This window comes from Bubalus kerabau, chromosome 3, assembly GCF_029407905.1.
Source record: "Bubalus kerabau isolate K-KA32 ecotype Philippines breed swamp buffalo chromosome 3, PCC_UOA_SB_1v2, whole genome shotgun sequence".
Taxonomy (NCBI): Eukaryota; Metazoa; Chordata; class Mammalia; order Artiodactyla; family Bovidae; genus Bubalus; species Bubalus kerabau.
The window spans coordinates 22,950,909-22,973,958 of NC_073626.1; the positions used below are offsets into that span (position 1 = coordinate 22,950,909).

Below are 23,050 nucleotides of genomic sequence, written 5' to 3' on the forward strand. Positions count from 1 at the left end.
ACTGGTTTTACAGTGTCCCATAGGTTTTGGTTGTTGTGTTTTCATTTTCATTCATGTCTATGCATATTTTGATTTCTTTTTTGATTTCTTCTGTGATTTGTTGGTTATTCAGCATCCTGTTGTTCAGCCTCCATATTTTGGAATTTTAAATATTTTTTTCTCCTATAATTGAGATCTAATCTTACTGCATTGTGGTCAGAAAAGATGCTTGGACTGATTTCAGTCTTTTTGAATTTACCAAGGCTAGATTTATAGCCCAGGATGTGGTCTATCCTGGAGGAGGTTCTATGTGCGCTTGAGAAAAATGTGAAATTCATTGTTTTGGGATGAAATTTCCTATAGATATCAATTAGTTCTAACTGGACTGTTGTATCATTTAATGTTTGTGTTTCTTTGTTAATTTTCTGTTTATTTGATCTATCCATAGGTGCGAGTGGGGTATTAAAGTCTCCCACTATTATTGTGCTATTGTTAATTTCCCCTTTCATACTTGTTAGTATTTGTCTTACATATTGCAGTGCTCCTATGTTGGGTGCATATATATTTATAATTGTTATATCTTCTTCTTGGATTGATCCTTTGATTATTATGTAGTGTCCTTCTTTGTCTCTTTTTATAGCCTTTGTTTTAAAGTCTATTTTATCTGATATGAGTATTGCTACTCCTGCTTTCTTTTGGTCCCTATTTGCATGGAATATTTTTTCCAGCCCTTCACTTTCAGTCTGTATGTGTCCCCTGTTTTGAGGTGGGTCTCTTGTAGACAACTAATATAGGGGTCTTGTTTTTGTATCCATTCAACCAGTCTTTGTCTTTTGGTTGGGGCTTTCAACCCGTTTATGTTTAAGGTAATTATTGATAAGTATGATCCCGTTGCCATTTACTTTATTGTTTTGGGTTCGAGTTTATACACCGTTTTTGTGTCTCCTGTCTAGAGAATATCCTTTAGCATTTGCTGAAGAGCTGGTTTGGTGGTGCTGAATTCTCTCAGCTTTTGCTTGTGTGTAAAGCTTTTGATTTCTCCTTCATATTTGAATGAGATCCTTGCTGGGTACAGTAATCTGGGCTGTAGGTTATTTTCTTTCATCACTTTAAGTATGTCTTGCCATTCCCTCATGGACTGAAGAGTTTCTATTGAAAGATCAGCTGTATCCTTATGGGAATATCCTTGTGTGTTATTTGTTGTTTTTCCCTTGCTGCTTTTAATATTTGTTCTTTGTGTTTGATCTTTGTTAATTTGATTAATATGTGTCTTGAGGTGTTTCCCCTTGGGTTTATCCTGTTTGGGACTCTCTGGGTTTCTTGGACTTGAGTGATTATTTACTTCCCCATTTTAGGGAATTTTCAACTATTATCTCCTCCAGTATTTTCTCATGGTCTTTATTTTTGTCTTCCTCTTCTGGGACTGCTATGATTCGAATGTTGGAGCGTTTAATAATGTCCTGGAGATCTCTGAGATTGTCCTCATTTCTTTTAATTCGTTTTTCTTTTTTCCTCTCTGATTCATTTGTTTCTACCATTCTATCTTCTATTTCACTAATCCTATCTTCTGCCTCTGTTATTCTACTTGTTGCCCCCAGAGTGTTTTTGATCTCTTTTATTGCATTATTCATTATATATTGACTCTTTTTTATTTCTTCTAGGTCTTTGTTAAACCTTTCTTGCATATTCTCAATCCTTGCCTCCAGGCTATTTATCTGTGATTCCATTTTTATTTCAAGATTTTGGATCATTTTCACCATCATTATTCAGAATTCTTTATCAGGTAGATTCCCTATCTCTTCCTCTTTTGTTTGGTTTGGTGGGCATTTATCCTGTTCCTTTACCTACTGGGTATTCCTCTGTCTCTTCATCTTGTTTATTTTGCTGAGTTTGGGGTGGCCTTTCTGTATTCTGGCAGTTTGTGCAGTTCTCTTTATTATGGAGTTTCCTCACTGTGGGTGCGGTTGTATTGGTGGCTTTTCAAGGTTTCTTGGTTAGGGAAGCTTGTGTCGGTGTTCTGGTGGGTGGAACTGGATTTCTTCTCTCTGGAGTGCAATGAAGTATCTAGTAATGAGTTACGAGATGTCAATGGATTCGGAGTAACTTTGGGAAGCCTGTATATTGAAGCTCAGGGCTGTGTTCCTGTGTTGCTGGAAAATTTGTGTGGTTTGTCTTGCTCTGGAACTTGTTGGCCCTTGGGTGGTGCTTGGTTTCAGTGTAGGTATGGAGGTGTTTGATGAGCTCCTATTGCTTAATGTTCCCTGTAGTCAGGTGTTCTATGATGTTCTCAGAATTTGGACTTAAGCCTCCTGCTTCTGGTTTTCAGTCTTATTTTTACAGTAGTCTCAAGACTTCTCCTTCTATACAGCACTGTTGAGAAAACATCTAGGGTAAAGATGAAAAGTTTCTCCACAGTGAGGGAGACCCAGAGAGGTTCACAGAGTTACATGGAGAAGAGAAGAGGGAGGAGGGAATTAGAGGTGACCCAAATGAGATGAGGTGGAATCAAAAGAGGAGAGAGCAAGCTAGCCAGTAATCACTTCCTTATGTGCACTCCACAGTCTGGACCGCTCAGAGATGTTCATGGAGTTAGAGAAGAGAAGAGGGAGGAAGGAGACAGAGGTGGCCAGGAGGATAAAAGGGGGGAATGAAAAGGAGAGAGACAGATCCAGCCAGTAATCAGTTCCCTAAGTGTCCTCCACTGTCTGGAATACACAGAGATTCAGAGAGTTGGGTAGAGAAGAGAAGGGGGAGGGAGGAGATAGAGGCAACCTAGTGGAGAGAAAGGAGAGTCCAAAGGGGGAGAGAGCAGTCAAGCCAGTAATCTTGCTCCCAAGTAAAAATAGGTACTGAAGATTTGGTTCTTAAAGGTACAAAATTGATAACAAATACCAAAAAGCCAAGATTAAGTATCTAGAGTAGAGGTTGGATTTTCAAAAATACAATATTAAAGAAAAGAAGAAGAAGAAGAAAAAAACAAAGTCACAAAAGTTATTAAAAAAATATATATATGAAGTTTGCTTTAAAAATAGTCCTTTTTTTGGAAATCAATAGTAGGTTATAAAAATGAAAATTAAAGGAGTAATAGAGGACTTAAAAATTTTTTAAAAATGTTAAAAAAAAGAAAAAGAAAGAAAAAGAAAATTTAAAAAAAGGAAGAAAAGAAAAAGAAAAGAATGATCGTAAAAATAGTAACAATATACCTAGTACTTTCTCTGGTGTTGTTGTGGGCAGTGTGGGGTCAGTTCATTTTCGGATAGTTTCTTGGTCCAGCTTATATTTCTCAAGATCTATAGGCCCCTTCTATGTAGTCGGTACTAACTACAGGATTTTAATCTATTGCACCTGTCACTTCCAAGGCGGTTCCCTGGGTTTTAGTTTCTGTTTGCTGGTCTTCTCAGTGTCTGATTTCCACCTTGCTACAAGGGGGCGGTGGTGGACACTTTTTTAGGCTCACTTGTTCAGTCGTGCTGTGGGGAGAGCGACGCTGCAAAGAAATAACACTCACGTGTGCTCATAGTGTCTCTGCCACACTCTGCCTGCCCCTGCTCATGGCCCGTGCACCCTCCCTGCCCACACAGCTCAGGCTCTAGGTTGCTCCGCAGGGAACCGTTCGAGGCCAGCCCTGGGCTACATGAACCTCCCAGGTCTAAGCCACTCAGGTCCAGGCACTCGGGTAGTCCTCAGAGGTGCAGACTCTGTTGGGCCTGTGTTTTGTGCCCTTCCCAGCTCTGAGCAGCTCGGGTGATGAGGTGTTTGGTGAGCGCGGTCACTGCGACTTATCACCTGTCCCGTCCCTCCCGCTTGGTTTTCTGGGTATACAACTGGTGCACCTTCTCAGGCGGATAACTGTCCAGAACCCCAAGAAGTCTTAGTTAGCAAAGAAGCCTGCTTACAGTTTGGCAGATAATGTCTCTCTGGGGCTGCGATTGCCCCCTTCTGGCTCTGGCTGCCTGTCACCGGAGGGGGATGGTCTGCAGCCAGCTAGTTTTGTTCTGCCCTTTGTTCTGTGCGTGGGCCTAGCGGTGTCTTAGGGCTTTTCGCGTGGTAGCTATCCCACAGTCTGGTTTTCTAGCCCAAATTAGTTCGCTCTGATTACCCTCCGGGGCATTCAGGCCCGATCCTTACTCTAAGCAATGCAGCCCGCGCCTCCCTGCCCAGCGCCCGCTTGCTAATGGCAGGTGTAGGCGTCTTCGCTGCTTCTCCACTGGGGGAGTTAGTTGGGCTTGTAATCTGTGGGTTTTAATTATTTACTTATTTTTCCTCCCTATTATGTTGCCCTCTGTGCTTCCAAGGCTCGGCATAGACTTGGCAGTGAGAGTGTTTCCTGGTGTTTGGCAAGTTCTCTCTTTTTAAGACTCCCTTCCCGGGACAGAGCTCTGTCCCTACCTCTTTTGTCTCTTTTTTTGTCTTTTATATTTTTCCTACCTCCTTTCGAAGACACTGGGCTGCTTTTCTGGGTGCCTGATGTCCTCTGCCGGAATTCAGAAGTTGTTTTGTGGATTTTACTTAGCGTTTAAATGTTCTTTTGATGAATTTGTAGGGGAGAAAGTGGTCTCCTTGTCCTATTCCTCTGCCATCTAAGGACCACCTCCTCAGAGAAATTTATTGATTTTTTAAATTAGGCTTCTATTTTGTACTAGATCCTGGGTATATAATGGTAGATAAGATACAAAAATTCATCAATGTCATGGAACTTACTGTCTAATGGTATGAAGAGATATTAAGCAAAGTATTTTTAATTTATCAGCTTAATAGAGAGAGACTTGTTCATCTCCTGCCTACATCTGATCATTATGCCATGTGCCTTTTGAATATTATCCACCAAAATTTATTTATTGATGCTTTTTAGCTACTGTTTATAAGTGTTCACTACTCTAGTTTATTTCACTGAAATCCAGGTATAAATTGTTGATTCTCCTGTAAGGTTGTCTAATCAAATATGCCTCTTATCTGCTTATGCCTAATTCATGATAGGTGGAATTAGTATTAGGCTGTATTCCATCCCATTTTCCTGTACTGATAAACTTTACCACTTATTTCTGATTTGGAGATTTCATATCAAAATTTTTTAAAACTTAAATTCTTATTCACAAACTTAAAAAACTATTGTTGCTCAAACCAACAGTAAACTGGTTAGAAATAACATATTTCTCACTGTTGATAAGAGAACAATGGTTATATAATAATTTTGTTATCTTTTCACTCAATTCAAAAATTAAAAGGAGTAAATGGGAAGAAATCTAAAAGGACAGATGTAGTTTTGTGATATTTTGCCTTAAGATTGTACAGCTGGGGCAGCTCTAGAAGTGATGAGGTTTATGATGTGGACATAATAATGAGTTCCTGAGACTGAGAAGTTGTATCTACCTTGGAGTGGAAACAGGGATGCTGGCATATTCAAAAGTTCATCTTCCTTGTGACACAGCCTGAAATGATACCAAGGCCTTTAGTAAGAGGAAAGCTGTGCCTCTGATGCCAAAATGTAAATGCATGTGGAGAGAGGCCATGATACCAGTAAATGATAGCAGTAAGAAGGGAAGATATACTGTTCCCCAGACTTTAGAATTCATAAGATTCACATGGTATACTTGTTAAAAATTAAAGTATTGTGTTTCATACTCAGAATTTCTGATTTAAAGCCTCTGATTGTGCCCTGGGATGGACGTTTTAAATAGCACCATGAGTGATTCTGATGCAAGCTGTCTAGGACCTATTGTGGGAAGTTCCAGTCTAGATAGTTGCTCAGCCAAAATGACACGAGTTTCAAATGAATCCATGCATTTTAAAAATAGGAGCAAAGGGAAGAATTGTCAGAAGTAGAATAAAACCGATAGCTCAAATCCCGCTTTCTGAAGAAGTGAAGGTGGGATTATTTTCTCATAAGGGACATGTGGTTGAAATGTTGTCTTCAAGAGAGGGTCTCAATTCAGTTAACACTAGGAGGTATAGAAAATGTTAAGTAAATTATTTGAGGATATAGGTGAATTATTAATTATGGGACAGGAGATCACAATGGCACCTTGGAAGATTTTAGGAAGGATAAGGGCAGGTATGTGGGAAAGAAAGGGATTCCACTATGGGAATAACAGCATGGAAAATGTAGATGATCAAAATGCATTTACGTTTTGGGAGATGAGTGAGGAAATAGTGATCAGAGGCACTGTGGACTTACCTTTGTACGGACTTTTTTGTTGATATGATTTTTTTTCGCTCTAATCACAAATTTTTATGTAATGTATACTGAGATCCAGGCACTGTTATAAAACCACAAAAAAGTCAGAAAATATTGATTCCTTCATAGATAGTCTAGATAATAATTAATATTTCCTTGTATAAGTGACTAATTCAGGAAAAAGCTGGCTGTATTATGGATTCAGGCATTCTATTCCTTTGAAATTTAGTGTCATATTCTGGCACATGTGTTGTAGATGGTGGTAGATTGAACCTTCTGATGGTTGCATGGGAAGTTCTGTTTATATAGTGTCCTGTAATCCACCCAAAGTCCTGAACATAGGACCTGCTAGAGGGCAGGAATATATGTTCACCAGTATAAAAACCATAATCAGTGGTATGTTCATATATGTACCTGTGTTTGTTTGCATGTGTGCCTTTTTTAGTGTGTAGCCATAGAAATTCAGATATACGTGAAAAAAGTAGCACTTAAAATGTGGCTATTATAAAAGTTATAAATCTTGCTCCTTTTCAGGTGAATAGAAGGAGAATTCAGTAAGAACAGCATTTGAAAGAGCAAATAAGAACAATAAAAGCAAATATCACTAATCATCAGAGAAATATTTGAGAGTATAGACTCCACAGTTTTTTAACAATTGGGCTTAAATTTACCTTTTGGATTCTTTTCTCTCTTTACCAAGATAGCCTATACTTTAACAACAATATTATTATTCTGCAAAAAGATTCAAATGCCTATTTCATCTGCCTTTGAATGTTACTGGATTTTTGTACCTGTTTATATATTGTTTATACTTAAAACCTGATTCAACTGTTAAAATGTATTATGCCCTCCTCAATGCATTTTATTCTTTTATTAAAGAACTGCCTAGAATATTTTATCAAAATATACATGTTTCTGTGATACTATCTTGAGGATGGAATCATCTGACTCATACTGTGTGGTCAGTGCTGAAATATTTCAGCCTCCTGATAAAGCTTGAATTGCACTATAAGGAAAACTTTTAAAGAATGGCACATGATTTATAGAATAGGAATGATGAGTGAGGACGTTTTCTTTTACTTTTCATCCATTTTTAACTAAATTGAAGTATAGTTAATTTACACTGTTGTGTTAGTTTCAGGTATGCAGCCAAGTGATTTAAATATATATATATATATATATATATATTCAGATTCTTTTCCATTACAGGTTATAGGCTGTTATAAGATATTGAATATAGTTGCCTGTGCTTTACAGTAGGTCTTTGTTTATCTATTATATATAAATTAGTGTATATATATTAAACCCAAACTCCTATTTTAGCTCCCTGCATTTCCTTCGTTAAGCATGTTTGTTTTCTAGTCTGTGAGCATATTTCTGTTTGTAAAAAAATGTGTTTGTATCATTTTTTTTAGATTCCACATATAAGTGATATCATATAACATTTATCTTTGTCTGACTTAATTTACTTAGTATTATAATGTCTAAGTCATCCATGTTGCTGCAAATGGCATTATTCATTTGTTTTTACTCATTTTTTATTTCTGAGTAATAACCTATGGACTGCAAGGAGATCAAACCAGTCAATCCTAAAGGAAATCAGTCCTGAATATTCATTGGAAGGACTGATGCTCAAGTTGAAACTTCAATACTTTGGCCACCTGATGTGAAGAACTGACTCATTGGAAAAGACCCTGATGCTGGGAAAGATTGAAGGCAGGAAGAGAAGGGGAAGAAAAAGGATGAGACGGTTGGATGGCACCACCAACTCAATGGACTTGAGTTTGAATAAGCTTTGGAAGTTGGTGTTGAACAGGGAAGCCTCGTGTACTGTACTCCATGGGGTCACAAAGAGTAGGACAAGACTGGACGACTGAACAACAACAAGAATAACCTATGTTAGCCTATATTATAATAACCTATAAGACATATGCCAGAGCTTCTTTATCCGTTTTTCTGTCAATGGACATTTAGGTTGCTTCCATGTCTTGGCTATTGTAACTTGTGCTGCTATGAGCACTGGTTGGTGGAGCAGGAAATGGCAACCCATTCCAATATTCTTGCCTGGGAAACCCCATGAACAGGGGAGCCTGGAGAACCGCAGTCCATAGGGTTGCAAAGAGTCAGACATGACTGAGCACATATACATACATGAGCACTGGGGTGCATATATTTCTTTTTTTGAATTAGAGTTTTCTCCAGATACATGCCCATATAATAGCTCTATTTTTAGTTTTTAAAGGAACCTCCACACTGATTTCAATTGTGGCTGCTCCAACTTACATTCCCATCAACAGTGTAAGAGAGTTCTTTTTTTCTCCACATCCTCTCCAGCATTGATTATTTATAGACTTTTAAATGATGACCATTCTTACTGGTGTGAGGTGATACCTCATTGTAATTTTGATTTGGATTTCTCTAATAACTGATGATTTTGAGCATCTATTCATGTGCCTGTTGGCCATTGGCTAGTGACTTTGAAAGGCATTTTTAGTTTAGAATCAACCCTTGGCATTATAGGACACTGACATTAAAATATAAGCACATTTTCCTAGGTATTATTTTTACTTTTAGGTAATGGCTGCTACTAAAATGATTTCACAATGAATTAAAGGTTACACGAGGCCAATTTCTTTATTGGAAATGCCTTGTGAAAAGATGTTAGTGTCCTACTGTTTCTTCAGAAAGTTTTTCTTTTCTAATCAGCCTCTTCATGGCCCCCTTGAACTCCTTATTCCTTAGTGTATAGATCAGTGGGTTCAAGCTGGGAGTAACAATGGAATAAAAGATACTGAGTAGTTTACCCTCATCCTGAGATGGACTGTTTCCTGGTTGTATGTACATGTAGATAACAGTCCCATAGAAGATGGATACCACAATGAGATGGGAGGAACAGGTCCCAAATGCTTTTTGTCTCCCTGCTGCACACTTGATCTTGAGCACAGCTACAGCAATGAAGCTGTATGAAACCAGAATGAGAAGAAGCAGTGAGAGGAAAATAAAAAAACACAATCCAAATACGATTTCTTCCATGACTGTGGTGTCCACACATGCAATTTTGACCATTGCAGATATCTCACAGAAATAGTGATCCAGGTGGTGGTTTTCACATCGAGGAAGACTCATAGCATAGGGAGAGAGTATCAAGCAATTAATGATACCAATTATCCAGGTCGTGGTCACTAGGCCTCGACAGAGTTGAGGGTTCATTATTGTCATATAATGTAGAGGCTTGCAGACAGCATTGAATCTGTCATAGGACATCACACCCAGGAGCATACATTCAACTGTGCATAATGTCACATCAGTGAAAAGATGAAAGGCACAACCGCTGAAAGAGATTTTTTTATCTTTACCCCAAACATTGACCAACATCTGTGGGACTATATTTGTGGTATAACAGAGATCCAAGATGGCCAAATTTCTGAGGAAGAAGTACATAGGAATTTGGAGACGCTCATCTAGTAATGGCACCAGGATGATGGCAATATTTCCTATCAAGGCAATAGTGTAGAAGAAAAAGACAACCCCATAGAGAATCATCTCCAGTTGAGGCCGTCCAGGGAAACCAAGGAGTATAAAACCACCAAAGTAGCTATCATTGATCATTTTCTTATTTTCTTAATATCAGCTGTGAACATAAAATATTAACATATTGGAAACCATAGTGAGTATGTTTTTAAACAATATTACACGTATATATTGCTAAGATAAACATCACACAATTAAAACATTAGTATTTAAATCTCATAATTATTCTAACTTTCCTGTTTATCCAATTAGGTATAAAATTTATCTAAAGGGCACTTTGCCTCCAGAGTTTATACTCTCAATTACTTTGTCTCCTTCTATGTCAAGGAAAAAAACTGCAGAAGTCTCAGAAAAAAATCCTGAGAAAAATGGTTGAATGAAGCCAGATGGACTTCCCTTTACAAATCAGGATGCTGGAAAGGGAGTTGGGAATCTGCAACAAATTCTTGCTTCCTTCATCCAAGGGTTCATAGAAAATGAAGGCTGCATAACTGTTACGACTTTTCTAATAGTTAAGCACAAAGGTTCAATCCTGCTGCCCATGTTCACTCTGCTATATCAATCTTCTGATCTTATACTTAAAAATGCAAACTTTCAACTAAAAACTTGCATTTCCAAACATTATTTTTCTTTTTCCATCACTCCCCAGAAACAGTGTTCTCCCTTTTTCATCACGGACACAGCTTTTTTTCTTTTTTTAAAAAAAATGTTACTTATTTTAATTGGAGGCTAATTACTTTACAATATTGTGGTTCAACTGTACTTTTGATTCCAAATTATACCATTTCCTATGAAGTAATTCTTTTAAAAGGTACCCATTTCTTAGTTTTATCTCAATCATTAATATTTATTTGTGCCCTATCCCTCATCTTGCAGGAGGTCCAGTTCTACTACTTATGCATTTAAAATGTTAAACAACTTCAGGAGGGGGGATTGTGTTATTTTTATGTTTATATCCCTAGTGACTTTTCTCCGGATTAGCACAGAAAAAAAATCTGTAAACATTTGAGGTTGGTCCAAAGAGACTTTGATGACCACACATGGACATTTCTTTTCCTTTCTAACAAAACTAGTGTCTTTTTGCAAACTCATTTCTGCTAAGAAAATGTCTCTCAAGCCCACAAATGGATTCCTAGTTTCTAAACCAGTGGTCTTTTCTAAATCATTTTCCTGCTTGAATTCTCAATGGCAGGTTAATTTCTTCTATATTAGACCTGGCCTTTGCCTTCATAAATAGTTCTTTTCAGTTTTTCACTAACATTTCCCTCAGTGGAATTTCCATTCTTTCCCTCCTTTCTTCCTGCATTTATGAACAACATTCTCTAATGGAATCCCCTTCCCCCCATATTTCCTCTGCCTCTGTGACTTCAGTTACTAATTAATTCTGTACACATAACTAAGAATTCTATTTTTTATGGTCCCTTCATCTTGCAGCTTCAAACGTACAAATTTAGCTAATCTGTGAGATTTCCACTGGGTTTTACTCCCATATCAATCATATATGCAAAATTGAATTCATTCTGTTTTATATCTTAAAACAAAAGCTTTTTATCCATATAGCTGCCTCATAAGGTATCTTCTAGGTTCTTAACAAATGTTTGTTAAAATGAATTTATGAATTTGGGGGAGGGGTAGAAATTAAAAACACAAATACACATTTTCAAGTGAAATCAATTTAGGATATAATGTATGTTTCAAACTTTGAAGAAAAGAAAATGTTATAGAAACCAGAAACTCTTATGCAAATTTGCAAATTCTTTAAATTGGAAATCTTATCAAATGTTTTAAATACAGCATAATTTCTTTCCCCATTTACCGTAATTAAGCTTAGTGAGTTTTCTGTGATGGTGATGTAACCAAAGACTTTCTGGAGGAGAAAAATTGCACTCTTCTAAAGTAGGAAATGTTTCTTTCTCTCTTTTCCTAAATAAGACTAAATATGTAATTCTTCATTACTTGTTTCATTATACCATTCCTCCCACTTGCCATTGAGATCCTATGTGATAATGGCAGGAGGCAGCCACTGCCTGTCATTTTTGCAGTTCATGTACCCATTCAAGAAGACCCTTACCATTATACATTTCAGAGAAGTAAACATCTTCAGTGTGAAAAATAACAAGTAGTTTTCCCTAACCAGCAGTGATAAAATTGGTTGAGTCTGGAAAGACCTTGGGGACATTGGGTTACTCATTAGCAATTAAATGTGTATTGTATAATTATCCAAGGAAGAAGATCATTAAAAAAAAAAATACAGGATGCTTGGGGCTGGTGCACTGGGATGACCCAGAGGGACGGTACAGGGAGGGAGGTGAAAGTGGGGTTCAGGATGGGGAACACGTGTACACCCATGGTGGATTCATGTTGATATACGGCAAAACCAATACAATATTGTAAAGTAAAAAAAAAAAAATAATAATAAATAAATGATAAATGGTTAAAAAAAAAATCTCCCAGGAGAAATTCCCTCAGTTAATCAATACTATTAATATAAGATTAAATAAGTAACTACAATTTTACAAGTCAGTATACATTTCTTATATGTACTTTGATCAATAAAATACTTTTATTGATGGCCTTATTATTCTACTTTATATGGGAGAACATTGCTTGTCGAGAACTTACAGATTATCACAAGGTAACAGACATAATGAACAATACAGATGAGACACACAAACCTACATATGATAGTAACTGCAGTTTTTATAGTTTCTATCACCTCTAATTCGTATAACCTAACTTTCAAATATATTTTCATAACAATGAAATACCCAATTTTGGCAAAGAAGGACAATTTCAGCAATAGGTGTACCTCATAGAAGTGTACCAGACTCGCTACCATAGACAGAAAGGGTGAAAAAATTATGGTGGCAATCATTGGATAGCTTTAAGACTGAAAACCATAATTTATTATTTAAACATTTGCCTGTTACTCCCATTGAGGGCACACTGATCAATTACACACTCCCTGGAAATTGCCATTTTATATGTATGTAATTCCAAACATGAGAAACGCTGGACTGGAAGAAGCAAAAGCTGGAATCAAGATTGCCGGGGGAAATATCAATAATCTCAGATATGCAGATGACACCACCCTTATGGCAGAAAATGAAGAGGAACTAAAAAGCCTCTTGATGAAAGTGAAAGAGGAGAGTGAAAAAGTTGGCTTAAAGCTCAACATTCAGAAAACGAAGATCATGGCATCCGGTCCCATCACTTCATGGGAAATAGATGGGGAAACAGTGGAAACAGTGTCAGACTTTACTTTTCTGGGCTCCAAAATCACTGCAGATGGTGATTGCAGCCATGAAATTAAAAGATGCTTACTCCTTGGAAGAAAAGTTATGACCAACCTAAATAGCATATTGAAAAGCAGGGACATTACTTTGCCAACAAAGGTCCGTCTAGTCAAGGCTATGGTTTTTCCAGTGATCATGTATGGATGTGAGAGTTGGCCTGTGAAGAAAGCTGAGCGCCGAAGAATTGATGCTTTTGAACTGTGGTGTTGGAGAAGACTCTTGAGAGTCCCTTGGACTGCAAGGAGATCCAACCAGTCCATTCTGAAGGAGATCAGCCCTGGGATTTCTTTGGAGGGAATGATGCTAAAGGTGAAACTCCAGTACTTTGGCCACCTCATGCAAAGAGTTGACTCGTTGGAAAAGACTGTGATGGTGGGAGGGATTGGGGGCAGGAGGAGAAGGGGACGACAGAGGATGAGATGGTTGGATGGCATCACCGACTCGATGGACGTGAATTTGAGTGAACTCCGGGAGTTGGTGATGGACAGGGAGGCCTGGCGTGCTGCAATTCATGGGGTCCCAAAGAGTCGAACACGACTGAGCGACTGAATTGAACTGAATTCCAAAAAATATTCAGCATTTTTTGCTGTTGAATAGTTTTAGTAATGGCATCAGAAAATGTAAGCCTTGTCAGTGATCCTAAGATTATTTGTAATGGCAGATTAAAATTCTATTACTAGTATGATGAAAAATCATTAATTCTCCTTCTCTGAGAAACTGCTTCAACAAGGAAAATAATAAAAGCATAAAGGCAGACTTCATTTTAAAATCTGACCTCTGAAACATACATCATAAAATAGAAAAATATCCTGGAATTAGAGAAGGCCAGACAGGTGTGGCACAATGCAGAAAAAGCATGCCAACTATTGCAAATAGCTGAAAGAACCCCTATCTCTCTGTGAATACGGCCTGTGGTGAATTATCTGACTCATTAAAACAAAGGAAAGGAAATGATGCATTATCAATGGAAGAGTTCCTAACCCTGAAATGACTTCTAGAAGAAGCTAAAAAGAAACCACTAGCTAAATGACATTTGAAAGATATAGTTTATTGTTTGTTCACTGGACATGAATGAGACTGCACTGTGAAAAAACTTAATGTAGAAAATCTTAGTTGACAACATAAAATTATATCCTAAAAAGCTCACTTCTACACACAACCCTGGGTCTGAAGAAACATTCATTTCTTAATTTAATTTTTATTTTATATTGGAGTACTATTAATTTACAACATTGAATAGAATTCCCTGTGCTGTACAGTAGGTCCTTGTTGATTATCCATTTTATATATAGTAGTGTATATACGTTAGTGCCAAACTCCTGTTTATTCCTCCCCCTGTTTTTCTTTATCTTTATGACAATATCTTTATGACCATAAGTTTGTTTTCTGTGTCTATGGGTCTCTTTCTATTCTGTAAATAAGTTCATTTGTATCACTTGTATGTAGAATCTTAAAAAAAAAAAAATGCATTACTATTAAGTAGACTCCAGAGTTCCTTTAGATTTCACCAGTTATTCCCTTAGGGTCCTCTTTCTGCCCCAGGATCCAATCTGGGATGCCACATTGCCTTTGCTGTTATGTCTCACTATCCTCTGGTCTGTGACAGTTTCTGTCTCCTTTTTTCCATTTTTAAAATGATGTTGACAGTTTTGAGGCATACTGTGAGGTATTTTACAGAATGTCCCTCAGTTTGTGTCGATTTAGTATTTTTCTCATGATTAGAGTGGGGCTGTGGGTTTTTGGAAAGAACACTGCAGAGTGCCACCTGTCTTGGTATTCTTGTCACATCATCTCAGGGGTACATGACGTAATAGCACACTCATGGAAGCATGTAGAATAGTGAGGAACCGGAAACACATGCTCAGTAACAGGAATAAATTTAGTATCTTTTGTTATATCTGTATACAGGGATATTTCATAGGCATTTAAAATTTTGATGTAGGTTAATATTTTTAAGTATGAAAAGTAGATTGCAAAGCAGGAGACATAGTAAATTTTCATTTAGTAATTACAAAATATCTTTATGAATATGTGGTTTAAAAACTCTGCACACTGCCTCACAACAACCCTACAGGAAAGACACTGTGGTCCCAGAATCTGCCTCCAAGGGCCCTGAGGCCCACGGCTGTACTAGCTGTGTACCGTTCCCCAACAGGAGCCAGTGTCCGCACCCACGTGGAGGTCGACCCTAAGACCTGGGAAGCAGAAAAGCATTCTCCGTCAGAAGGAGTATGTGTTTTTCAAAGGCATGATCTATGTGATGGGGCTAATGATGTCTCCTAGATTAATTGCAAAGAGTTAACAAGATAACAGGTGTCAAAGTAGAAGACTGAAAAGGTAATTGTAGATGTCGGCCATGGGAAGAGTGGGTCATATGTGGGAGGGCATTCTGCTGAGAAAAATCCTGTTCTTCCCTTAAATCTTTTTTGTGGACACATGGACTCACTTTTTCAGATTTAACCCTTTGCTGTTGGTTGCCTGATCTCATAGTCTAGAGGCCTTCCTTTCCACAAATGGGACCTAACTAAACTCAAAAGCTTTGCACAGCAAAGGAAATCATAAAGAAGATGAAAACACAGCTCTCAGAATTGCAGAAAATATTTGCAAATGAAGCAACTGACAAGGGATTAATAACCAAAATATACAAACACATCAGGCAACTCAATATCAAAAAACGAGACCAATCAAAAGTTGGGTGGAAGGCCTAAATATACACTTCTTCAAATAAAGAAAATAGGACATTTCAGTGACCAGTAAAATCACATTTACTTGTGCCAGTTTTTCCAAATTCCAGAGCAAGAATTTTACCTTTTCTCAAAACAGGTGCCATGGTAATACCCCCCCCCCCCATTAGTTCTGTTCAGTTCAGTTCAGTCACTCAGTCATGTCCGACTCTTTGTGACCCCATGTTCCAGCAGGCCAGGCCTCTCTGTCCATCACCAACTCCCAGAGTTCACCCAAACTCATGTCCATCGAGTCGGTGATGCCATCCAGCCATCTCATCCTCTGTTGTCCCCTTATCCTCCTGCCCCCAATCCCTCCCAGCTTCAGAGTCTTTCCCAATGAGTCAACTCTTCGCATGAGGTGGCCAAAGTACTGGAGTTTCATCTTTAGCATCATTCCTTCCAAAGAAATCCCAGGGCTGATCTCCTTCAGAATAGACTGGTTGGATCTCCTTGCAGTCCAAGGGACTCTCAAGAGTCTTCTCCAACACCACAGTTCAAAAGCATCAATTCTTTGGGGCTCAGCTTTCTTCACAGTCCAACTTTCACATCCATACATGACCACTGGAAAAACCATAGCCTTGACTAGACGAACCTTTGTTGGCAAAGTAATGTCTCTGCTTTTCAATATACTATTAAGGTTGGTGATAACTTTTCTTCCAAGGAGTAAGGGTCTTTTAATTTCATGGCTGCAGTCACCATCTGCAGTGATTTTGGAGCCCATAAAAATAAAGTCTGACACTGTTTCCACTGTCTCCCCATCTATTTCCCATGAAGTGATGGGACCGGATGCCATGATCTTCGTTTTCTGAATGTTGAGCTTTAAGCCAACTTTTTCACTCTCCACTTTCACTTTCATCAAGTGGCTTTTTAGTTCCTCTTCATTGTCTACCATAAGGGTGGTGTCATCTGCATATCTGAGATTATTGATATTTCCCCCGGCAATCTTGATTCCAGCTTGTGCTTCTTCCAGCCTAGCGTTTCTCATGATGTACTCTGCATAGAAGTTAAATATTCAGGGTGACAATATACAGCCTTGACATACTCCTTTTCCTATTTGGAACCAGTCTGTTGTTCCATATCCAGTTCTAACTGTTGCTTCCTGACCTGCATACAGATTTCTCAAGAGCCAGGTCAGGTGGTCTTGGATTCCCCTCTCTTTCAGAATTTGCCACAGTTTATTGTGATCCACACAGTCAAAGGCTTTGGCATGGTCAATAAAGCAGAAATAGATGTTTTTCTGGAACTCTCTTGCTTTTTCCATGATCCAGCGGATGTTGGCAATTTGATCTCTGGTTACCCTGCCTTTTCTAAAACCAGCTTGAACATCAGGAAGTTCATGGTTCACGTATTGCTAAAGCCTGGCTTGGAGAATTTTGAGCATTACTTTACTAGCATGTGAGATGAGTGCAATTGTGTGGTAGTTTGCACATTCTTTGGCATTGCTGTTCTTTGGTATTGGAATCAAAACTGACCTTTTCCAGTCCGGTGGCCACTGTTGAGTTTTCCAAATTTGCTGCCATATCGAGTGCAGCACTTTCACAGCATCATCTTCCTGGATTTGAAATAGCTCAACTGGAATTCCATCACCTCCAAAAGTTTTGTTCGTAGTGATGCTTTCTAAGGCCCACTTGACTTCACATTCCAGGATGTCTGGCTCTAGGTGTGTGATCACACCATCGTGATTATCTTGGTCATAAAGATCTTTTTTGTACAGTTCTTCTGTGTATTCTTGTCACCTCTTCTTAATATCTTCTGCTTCTGTTAGGTCTCTACCATTTCCGTCCTTTATCAAGCCCATCTTTGCATGAAATATTCCCTTGGTATCTCTAATTTTCTTGAAGAGATCTCTAATCTTTCCCATTCTGTTATTTTCCTCTATTTCTTTGCATTGATCACTGAGGAAGGCTTTCTTATCTCTCCTTGCTATTCTTTGGAACTCTGCATTCAGATGTTTATATCTTTCCTTTTCTCCTTTGCTTTTTGCTTCTCTTCTTTTCACAGCTATTTGTAAGGCCTTCCCAGACCGCCATTTTGCTTTTTTGCATTTCTTTTCCATGGGAATGGTCTTGATCCCTGTCTCCTGTACAGTGTCACGAACCTCTGTCCATAGTTCACCAAGCATAGTCTATCAGATCTAGGCCCTTAAATCTATTTCTCACTTCCACTGTATAATCATAAGGAATTTGATTTAGGTCATACCTGAATGGTCTAGTGGGTTTCCCTACTTTCTTCAATTTAAGTCTGAATTTGGCAATAAGGAGTTCATGATCTGAGCCACAGTCAGCTCCTGGTCTTGTTTTTGCTGACTGTATAGTGCTTCTCCATCTTTGGCTGCAAAGAATACAGTCAATTGGATTCGGTGTTGGCCATCTGATGATGTTCATGTGTCGAGTCCTCTCTTGTATTGTTGGAAGAGGGTGTTTGCTACGACCAGTGGGTTCTCTTGGCAAAACTCTATTAGCCTACGCCCTGCTTCATTCCGTATTCCAAGGCCAAATTTGCCTCTTACCCCAGGTGTTTCTTGACTTCCTACTTTTGCATTTCAGTCCCCTATAATGAAAAGGACATCTTTTTGGGGGTGTTAGTTCTAAAAGGTCTTGTAGGTCTTCATAGAACCGTTCAACTTCAGCTTTTTCAGCATTACTGGTTGGGGCATAGACTTGGATTACTGTGATATTGAACGGTTTGCCTTGGAAATGAACAGAGATAATTTTGTCATTTTTGAGATTGCATCCAAGTACTGCATTTTGGACTCTTTTGTTGACCATTATGGCTACTCCATTTCTCCTAAGGGATTCCTGCCTACAGTAGTAGATATAATGGTCATCTGAGTTAAATTCACCCATTTCAAATACCCCCATGCTGACCCCTAAAATAAAAAATTTGGAAAATCAGTGGAAAAAATAAAAGCATTAGTATTGATATCTTAAAGATGGTTACTCATGTGTGACATAAAATGTCTTTCATTTGTGCTCACAATTACTTTTTGGAGTAATTATATGGGTAGAAGAAAATGTCAAAGGAAAGAAATTTTTGATGTGGTCAATTAACATTGCATCACTATGAAGATGATTGATAACTAGAACTCTTGGTCTTCTTGGTTAATAGGGGTTTTACTTCTGTCAGTAAAGAGCTGATTTTAACCCCTTAAAATTATGAGAATATCTAGTTAGCATAATGAAAGGAAAATATTACAGTTAACTGAGCAATGTAAGTAAAATTTGGACATGTATAATCTAAAATAATCAGTGCATATTGTAAATTATTTTTAGTTTTGATGCCTCAGTTTAAAATTTATTTTAAATATGTTTTTTTGTACATGTATCATAATATGTTAGCTATTCAATAATGCATTATATTTGATAATATATATGGAATTTAGAAAGATGGAAACAATAACCCTGTATACGAGACAGCAAAAGAGACACTGATGTATAGAACAGTCTTTGGGACTCTGTGGGAGTAGGAGAGGGTGGGGTGATTTGGGAGAATGGCATTGAAATATGTATAATATCATATATGAAACGAGTCACCAGTCCAGGTTCAATGCATGATACTGGATGCTTGGGGCTGGTGCACTGGGACGACTCAGAGGGATGGCACAGGGAGGGAGAAGGGAGGAGGGTTCAAGACAGGGAACACGTGTATACCTGTGGCGGATTCATGTTGATATATGGCAAAACCAATACAATATTGTAAAGTTAAAAAATAAAATAAAATTATAAAATAAATTAATAAAAATAAATAAATAATGCATTATATTTGATAATAATTTTTTGTATATTTCATGAGTACTTCTCTCAGGTGAGAAGTGACTTCCCTGGTAGCTCAGATGGTAAAGAGTCTGCCTGCAGTGCTGGAGACCTGGGTTGTATCCCTGGGTCAGGAAGATTCCCCGGAGAAAAAAATGGCAACCCAATCCAGTATTCTTGCCTGAGAATACCATGGACAGAGGAGCCTGACAGGTTGCCATCCATGGGGTTGCAAAGATTCAGACATGACTGAGTGACTTCACTTTCATGTACTTTATCTCAGGTGATGACGCAACATAGTAGACATATAAAGGTTGTAAAGGACACATTTCCATAATAGAAACTTCTGGAAGGAAAAATCAGTGTCCTATTGTTTCCACAGAACTTTCTTTTTCCCAATCAGTCTCTTTATGGCCCTCTTGAACTCCTTATTCCTTAGAGTATAGATCAGTGGGTTCATGCTGGGAGTAACAATGGAATAAAAGATACTGAGAAGTTTACCCTCATTTTGATTTGGACTGTTTCCTGGCTGGATGTACATATAGATAACAGTTCCATAGAAGATGGATACCACAATGAGATGGGAGGAACAGGTTCCAAATGCTTTTTGCCTTCCCATTGTAGATTTGATCTTGAGCACAGCTACAGCAATGAAGCCATAAGAAACCAGAATGAGAAGAAGAGGAGCAAGAACTATAATCAGGCACATGGCAAATGTGGTTACCTCCATGGCTGTCGTGTCCACACATGCAATCTTGATCATTGCAGACATTTCACAAAAGAAGTGATCCAGGTGGTGATTTCCACATCGAGGAAGACTCATGGCATAGGGGGAAAGTATCATGCAATTAATAACACCAACCACCCAGGCAGTGCCTACAAGGCCCTGGCAAAGTTGGGAGTTCATTATGGTCATATAGTGCAGAGGCTTGCAGACCGCATTGAACCTGTCATAAGACATCACAGCCAGAAGGATACATTCAACTGAGCAGAGAACCATATCAGTGAAAAGTTGGAAAGCACAGCCACCAAAGGTAATTCTCTTGTCTTTGCCCCAGATATTGACCAACATCTGAGGGACTATGTTTGTGGTATAACAGAGATCCAAAATGGCCAAGCTTCTAAGTAAGAAGTACATGGGAGTTTGGAGATGGTCATCGAGAAAAGATAGCAGGATGATGGCCATGTTTCCAATCAGGGCAATGATGTAGAAGAAAAATACAACCCAAGAAATAATCATCTCCATCTGAGGCTGGCCTGTGAATCCAAGGAGTATAAATCCACCAAAGTAGCTGTCATTGATCATTCTTTTTCTTTGTTCTTAATAGCAATTCTGAAAGTAGAATAATCAATATAGTAGAAATCATATGGGTATATTCATAAACTTCAATATCAATTCAAATCAGGATTATATGAATGATATAGATAACAGTTTTATTATCAAACACATAAACATATTTTTTCAGTGATACAAATAATATAAAATTTAATGTATGATAACAAGCAATAGATTATTACATAAAATTTTGAATATCTAGTGAAATGTCCAAATGTGGATTATAGTGGAGAGTTTGATAAAACCTAGAAATCTACATCAATGACTGTATAAAAGAGTACTTTGCTCAATTTAATGTAATTCTTTATTGAAAGAATTTTCTCTGTGCCTATAATATAGCATAGCAGTGCGTGCTAAAAGATGAAGAATTTAAATCATTAACTTTGTTTTACCTTTAAAAAGTATAATTATTTTTATATAGATCCCATTAAGAAACAAAGTCATTAATATTAAATAAAACAGAATAATTTCTGATTCTGTGTTAAGAAAAGATTCTTGGAGTTATTTTCAAATATAGAGATTCCTGGTACTTCTCTAAAATGTTTAATTAATTTATTGATTGATTGATTGGGAGATAGGTACAATAACCATTCTTATTATTCTAACAGTCACAGGAAGGTAGAAATCTGTTATGGGCCTGCTTCTTTTACCCCATTATTGTAATATAATTACAATAAAACTTGAAATATGTGTTTACACCTCAAGAACAGGATACCCTAGAATGAGGGAAATATAATAATATAACTTATATCAACATTATTCCCTATTCTGTAACTTTATTTTAGTGAGTACTAAGATTTATAAGGACTGATGCTAAAGCTGAAACTCCAGTACTTTGGCCACCTCATGTGAAGAGTTGACTCATTGGAAAAGACTCTGATGCTGGAAGGGATTGGGGGCAGGAGGAGAAGGGGACGACAGAGGATGAGATGGCTGGATGGCATCACCAACTTGATGGACGTAGTTTGAGTGAACTCTGGGAGTTGGTGATGGACAGGGAGGCCTGGCGTGCTGCGATTCATGGGGTCGCAAAGAGTCGGACATGACTGAGCGACTGAACTGAACTGAACTGAAGATTTATAACCAGGTCTTTCTTTCTCAGGGGCCTTCTCTTCACCATCATGTGTGTCTCTTTTTGCAGAATACCTCCCACTTTCTGTCTCAAAAAAGCAAGTCTCATCTAGTTCTGTACGTATGACAGTGAAATCAAGTCTTAAATAAAATGAGGAATAAAAGGACTGGAAGACACTTGATATATCATTGAGGGTCAGGATATTGGAAGTTAGGAGTGTAGGGCATTTGTAACAATAATATCTCTTTTTTAAAAAAAATTGCTCCAAAAAAAACTTTTATTTTTTTAATTTAATTAAAAATTTTTAACATCAAATGCATTTTGTTTTGGGGAATAGCTGATTAACAATGTTGTGATAGTTTTAGGTGAACAGCGAAGGGATTCAGTCATACATATACATGTATCCATTCTCTCCCAAACCCGCCTCCCATCCAAGCTAGCACATAACATTGAGCAGAGTTCCATGTTCTATACAATAGGTTTTTGTTGGCTATCCATTTTAAATATAGTGGTGTGTACCTGACCTTCCCAAAGTCCTTAACTATCCCTTCCCTTCAGCAATCATGAGTTTGTTTTCTGTGTCTATGAGTCTGTTTCTGTTTTGTAATTAGGTTCATTTGTATGAACCTTGTAATTGGGCTTCCCTGGTGGCTCAGAGGTTAAAGCATCTGCCTGCAATGCAGGAGACCCAGGTTCAATCCCTGGGCCGGGAAGGTCCCCTGAAGAAGGAAATGGCAACCCACTCCAGTATTCTGGCCTGGGAAATCCCATGGACGGAGGAGCCTAGTGGCCTACAGTCCATGGGGTGGCAGAGTTGGACACGACTGAGCGACTTCACTTTCACTTCATCTGTATCATTTCTTTTTAGAGTCCAGATACAAGAGATGTCATATGATATTTCTCCATCTCTATTTGACTTAACTTCACTCAGTATGAGACTCTCTAGATCCATCCTCGTTGCTGCAAATGGCCTTATTTCATTCTTTTTAATGGCTGAGTAAGATTTCATTGTATATATGCACCACATCTTTTCCATCCATTCCTCTGTCAATGGACATCCAGATTGCCTCCATGTCCTGGCTACTGCAAACAGTGGTGCAATGAACATTGGGGTGCATGTATCTTTTGGGGCAATGTTTTTCATGGCATATACTCTCTTCTAAAGCAGGGTGTTATATCACTA

The 23,050-nt window shown here is 38.0% G+C and overlaps 2 protein-coding genes and 1 non-coding gene across 3 annotated transcripts; 1 reads left to right on the plus strand and 2 right to left on the minus strand.

Annotated features, from left to right (window-relative positions):
* Positions 1 to 8,815: 8,815 nt before the first annotated feature.
* Positions 8,816 to 9,763, minus strand: LOC129647489 (olfactory receptor 2W1-like). The gene has a single exon (XM_055574571.1). The coding sequence runs from the start codon at positions 9,761 to 9,763 to the stop codon at positions 8,816 to 8,818; it is 948 nt and encodes a 315-aa protein (XP_055430546.1).
* Positions 9,764 to 19,799: 10,036 nt separating this feature from the next.
* On the minus strand, positions 19,800 to 20,767 carry LOC129647490 (olfactory receptor 2W1-like). Its single transcript, XM_055574572.1, has one exon. The coding sequence runs from the start codon at positions 20,763 to 20,765 to the stop codon at positions 19,827 to 19,829; it is 939 nt and encodes a 312-aa protein (XP_055430547.1). The 5' UTR covers positions 20,766 to 20,767; the 3' UTR covers positions 19,800 to 19,826.
* A 1,741-nt stretch (positions 20,768 to 22,508) lies between these two features.
* TRNAC-GCA (transfer RNA cysteine (anticodon GCA)) lies at positions 22,509 to 22,580 on the plus strand. The gene has a single exon. It is a non-coding gene; the product is annotated as a tRNA-Cys (tRNA).
* The last annotated feature ends 470 nt before the right edge of the window (positions 22,581 to 23,050 follow it).

Coding starts and splice junctions, on each gene's coding strand:
- LOC129647489 (XM_055574571.1), bottom strand. CDS start 9,763: ATGATCAATGATAGCTACTTTGGTGGTTTTATACTCCTTGGTTTCCCT.
- LOC129647490 (XM_055574572.1), bottom strand. CDS start 20,765: ATGATCAATGACAGCTACTTTGGTGGATTTATACTCCTTGGATTCACA.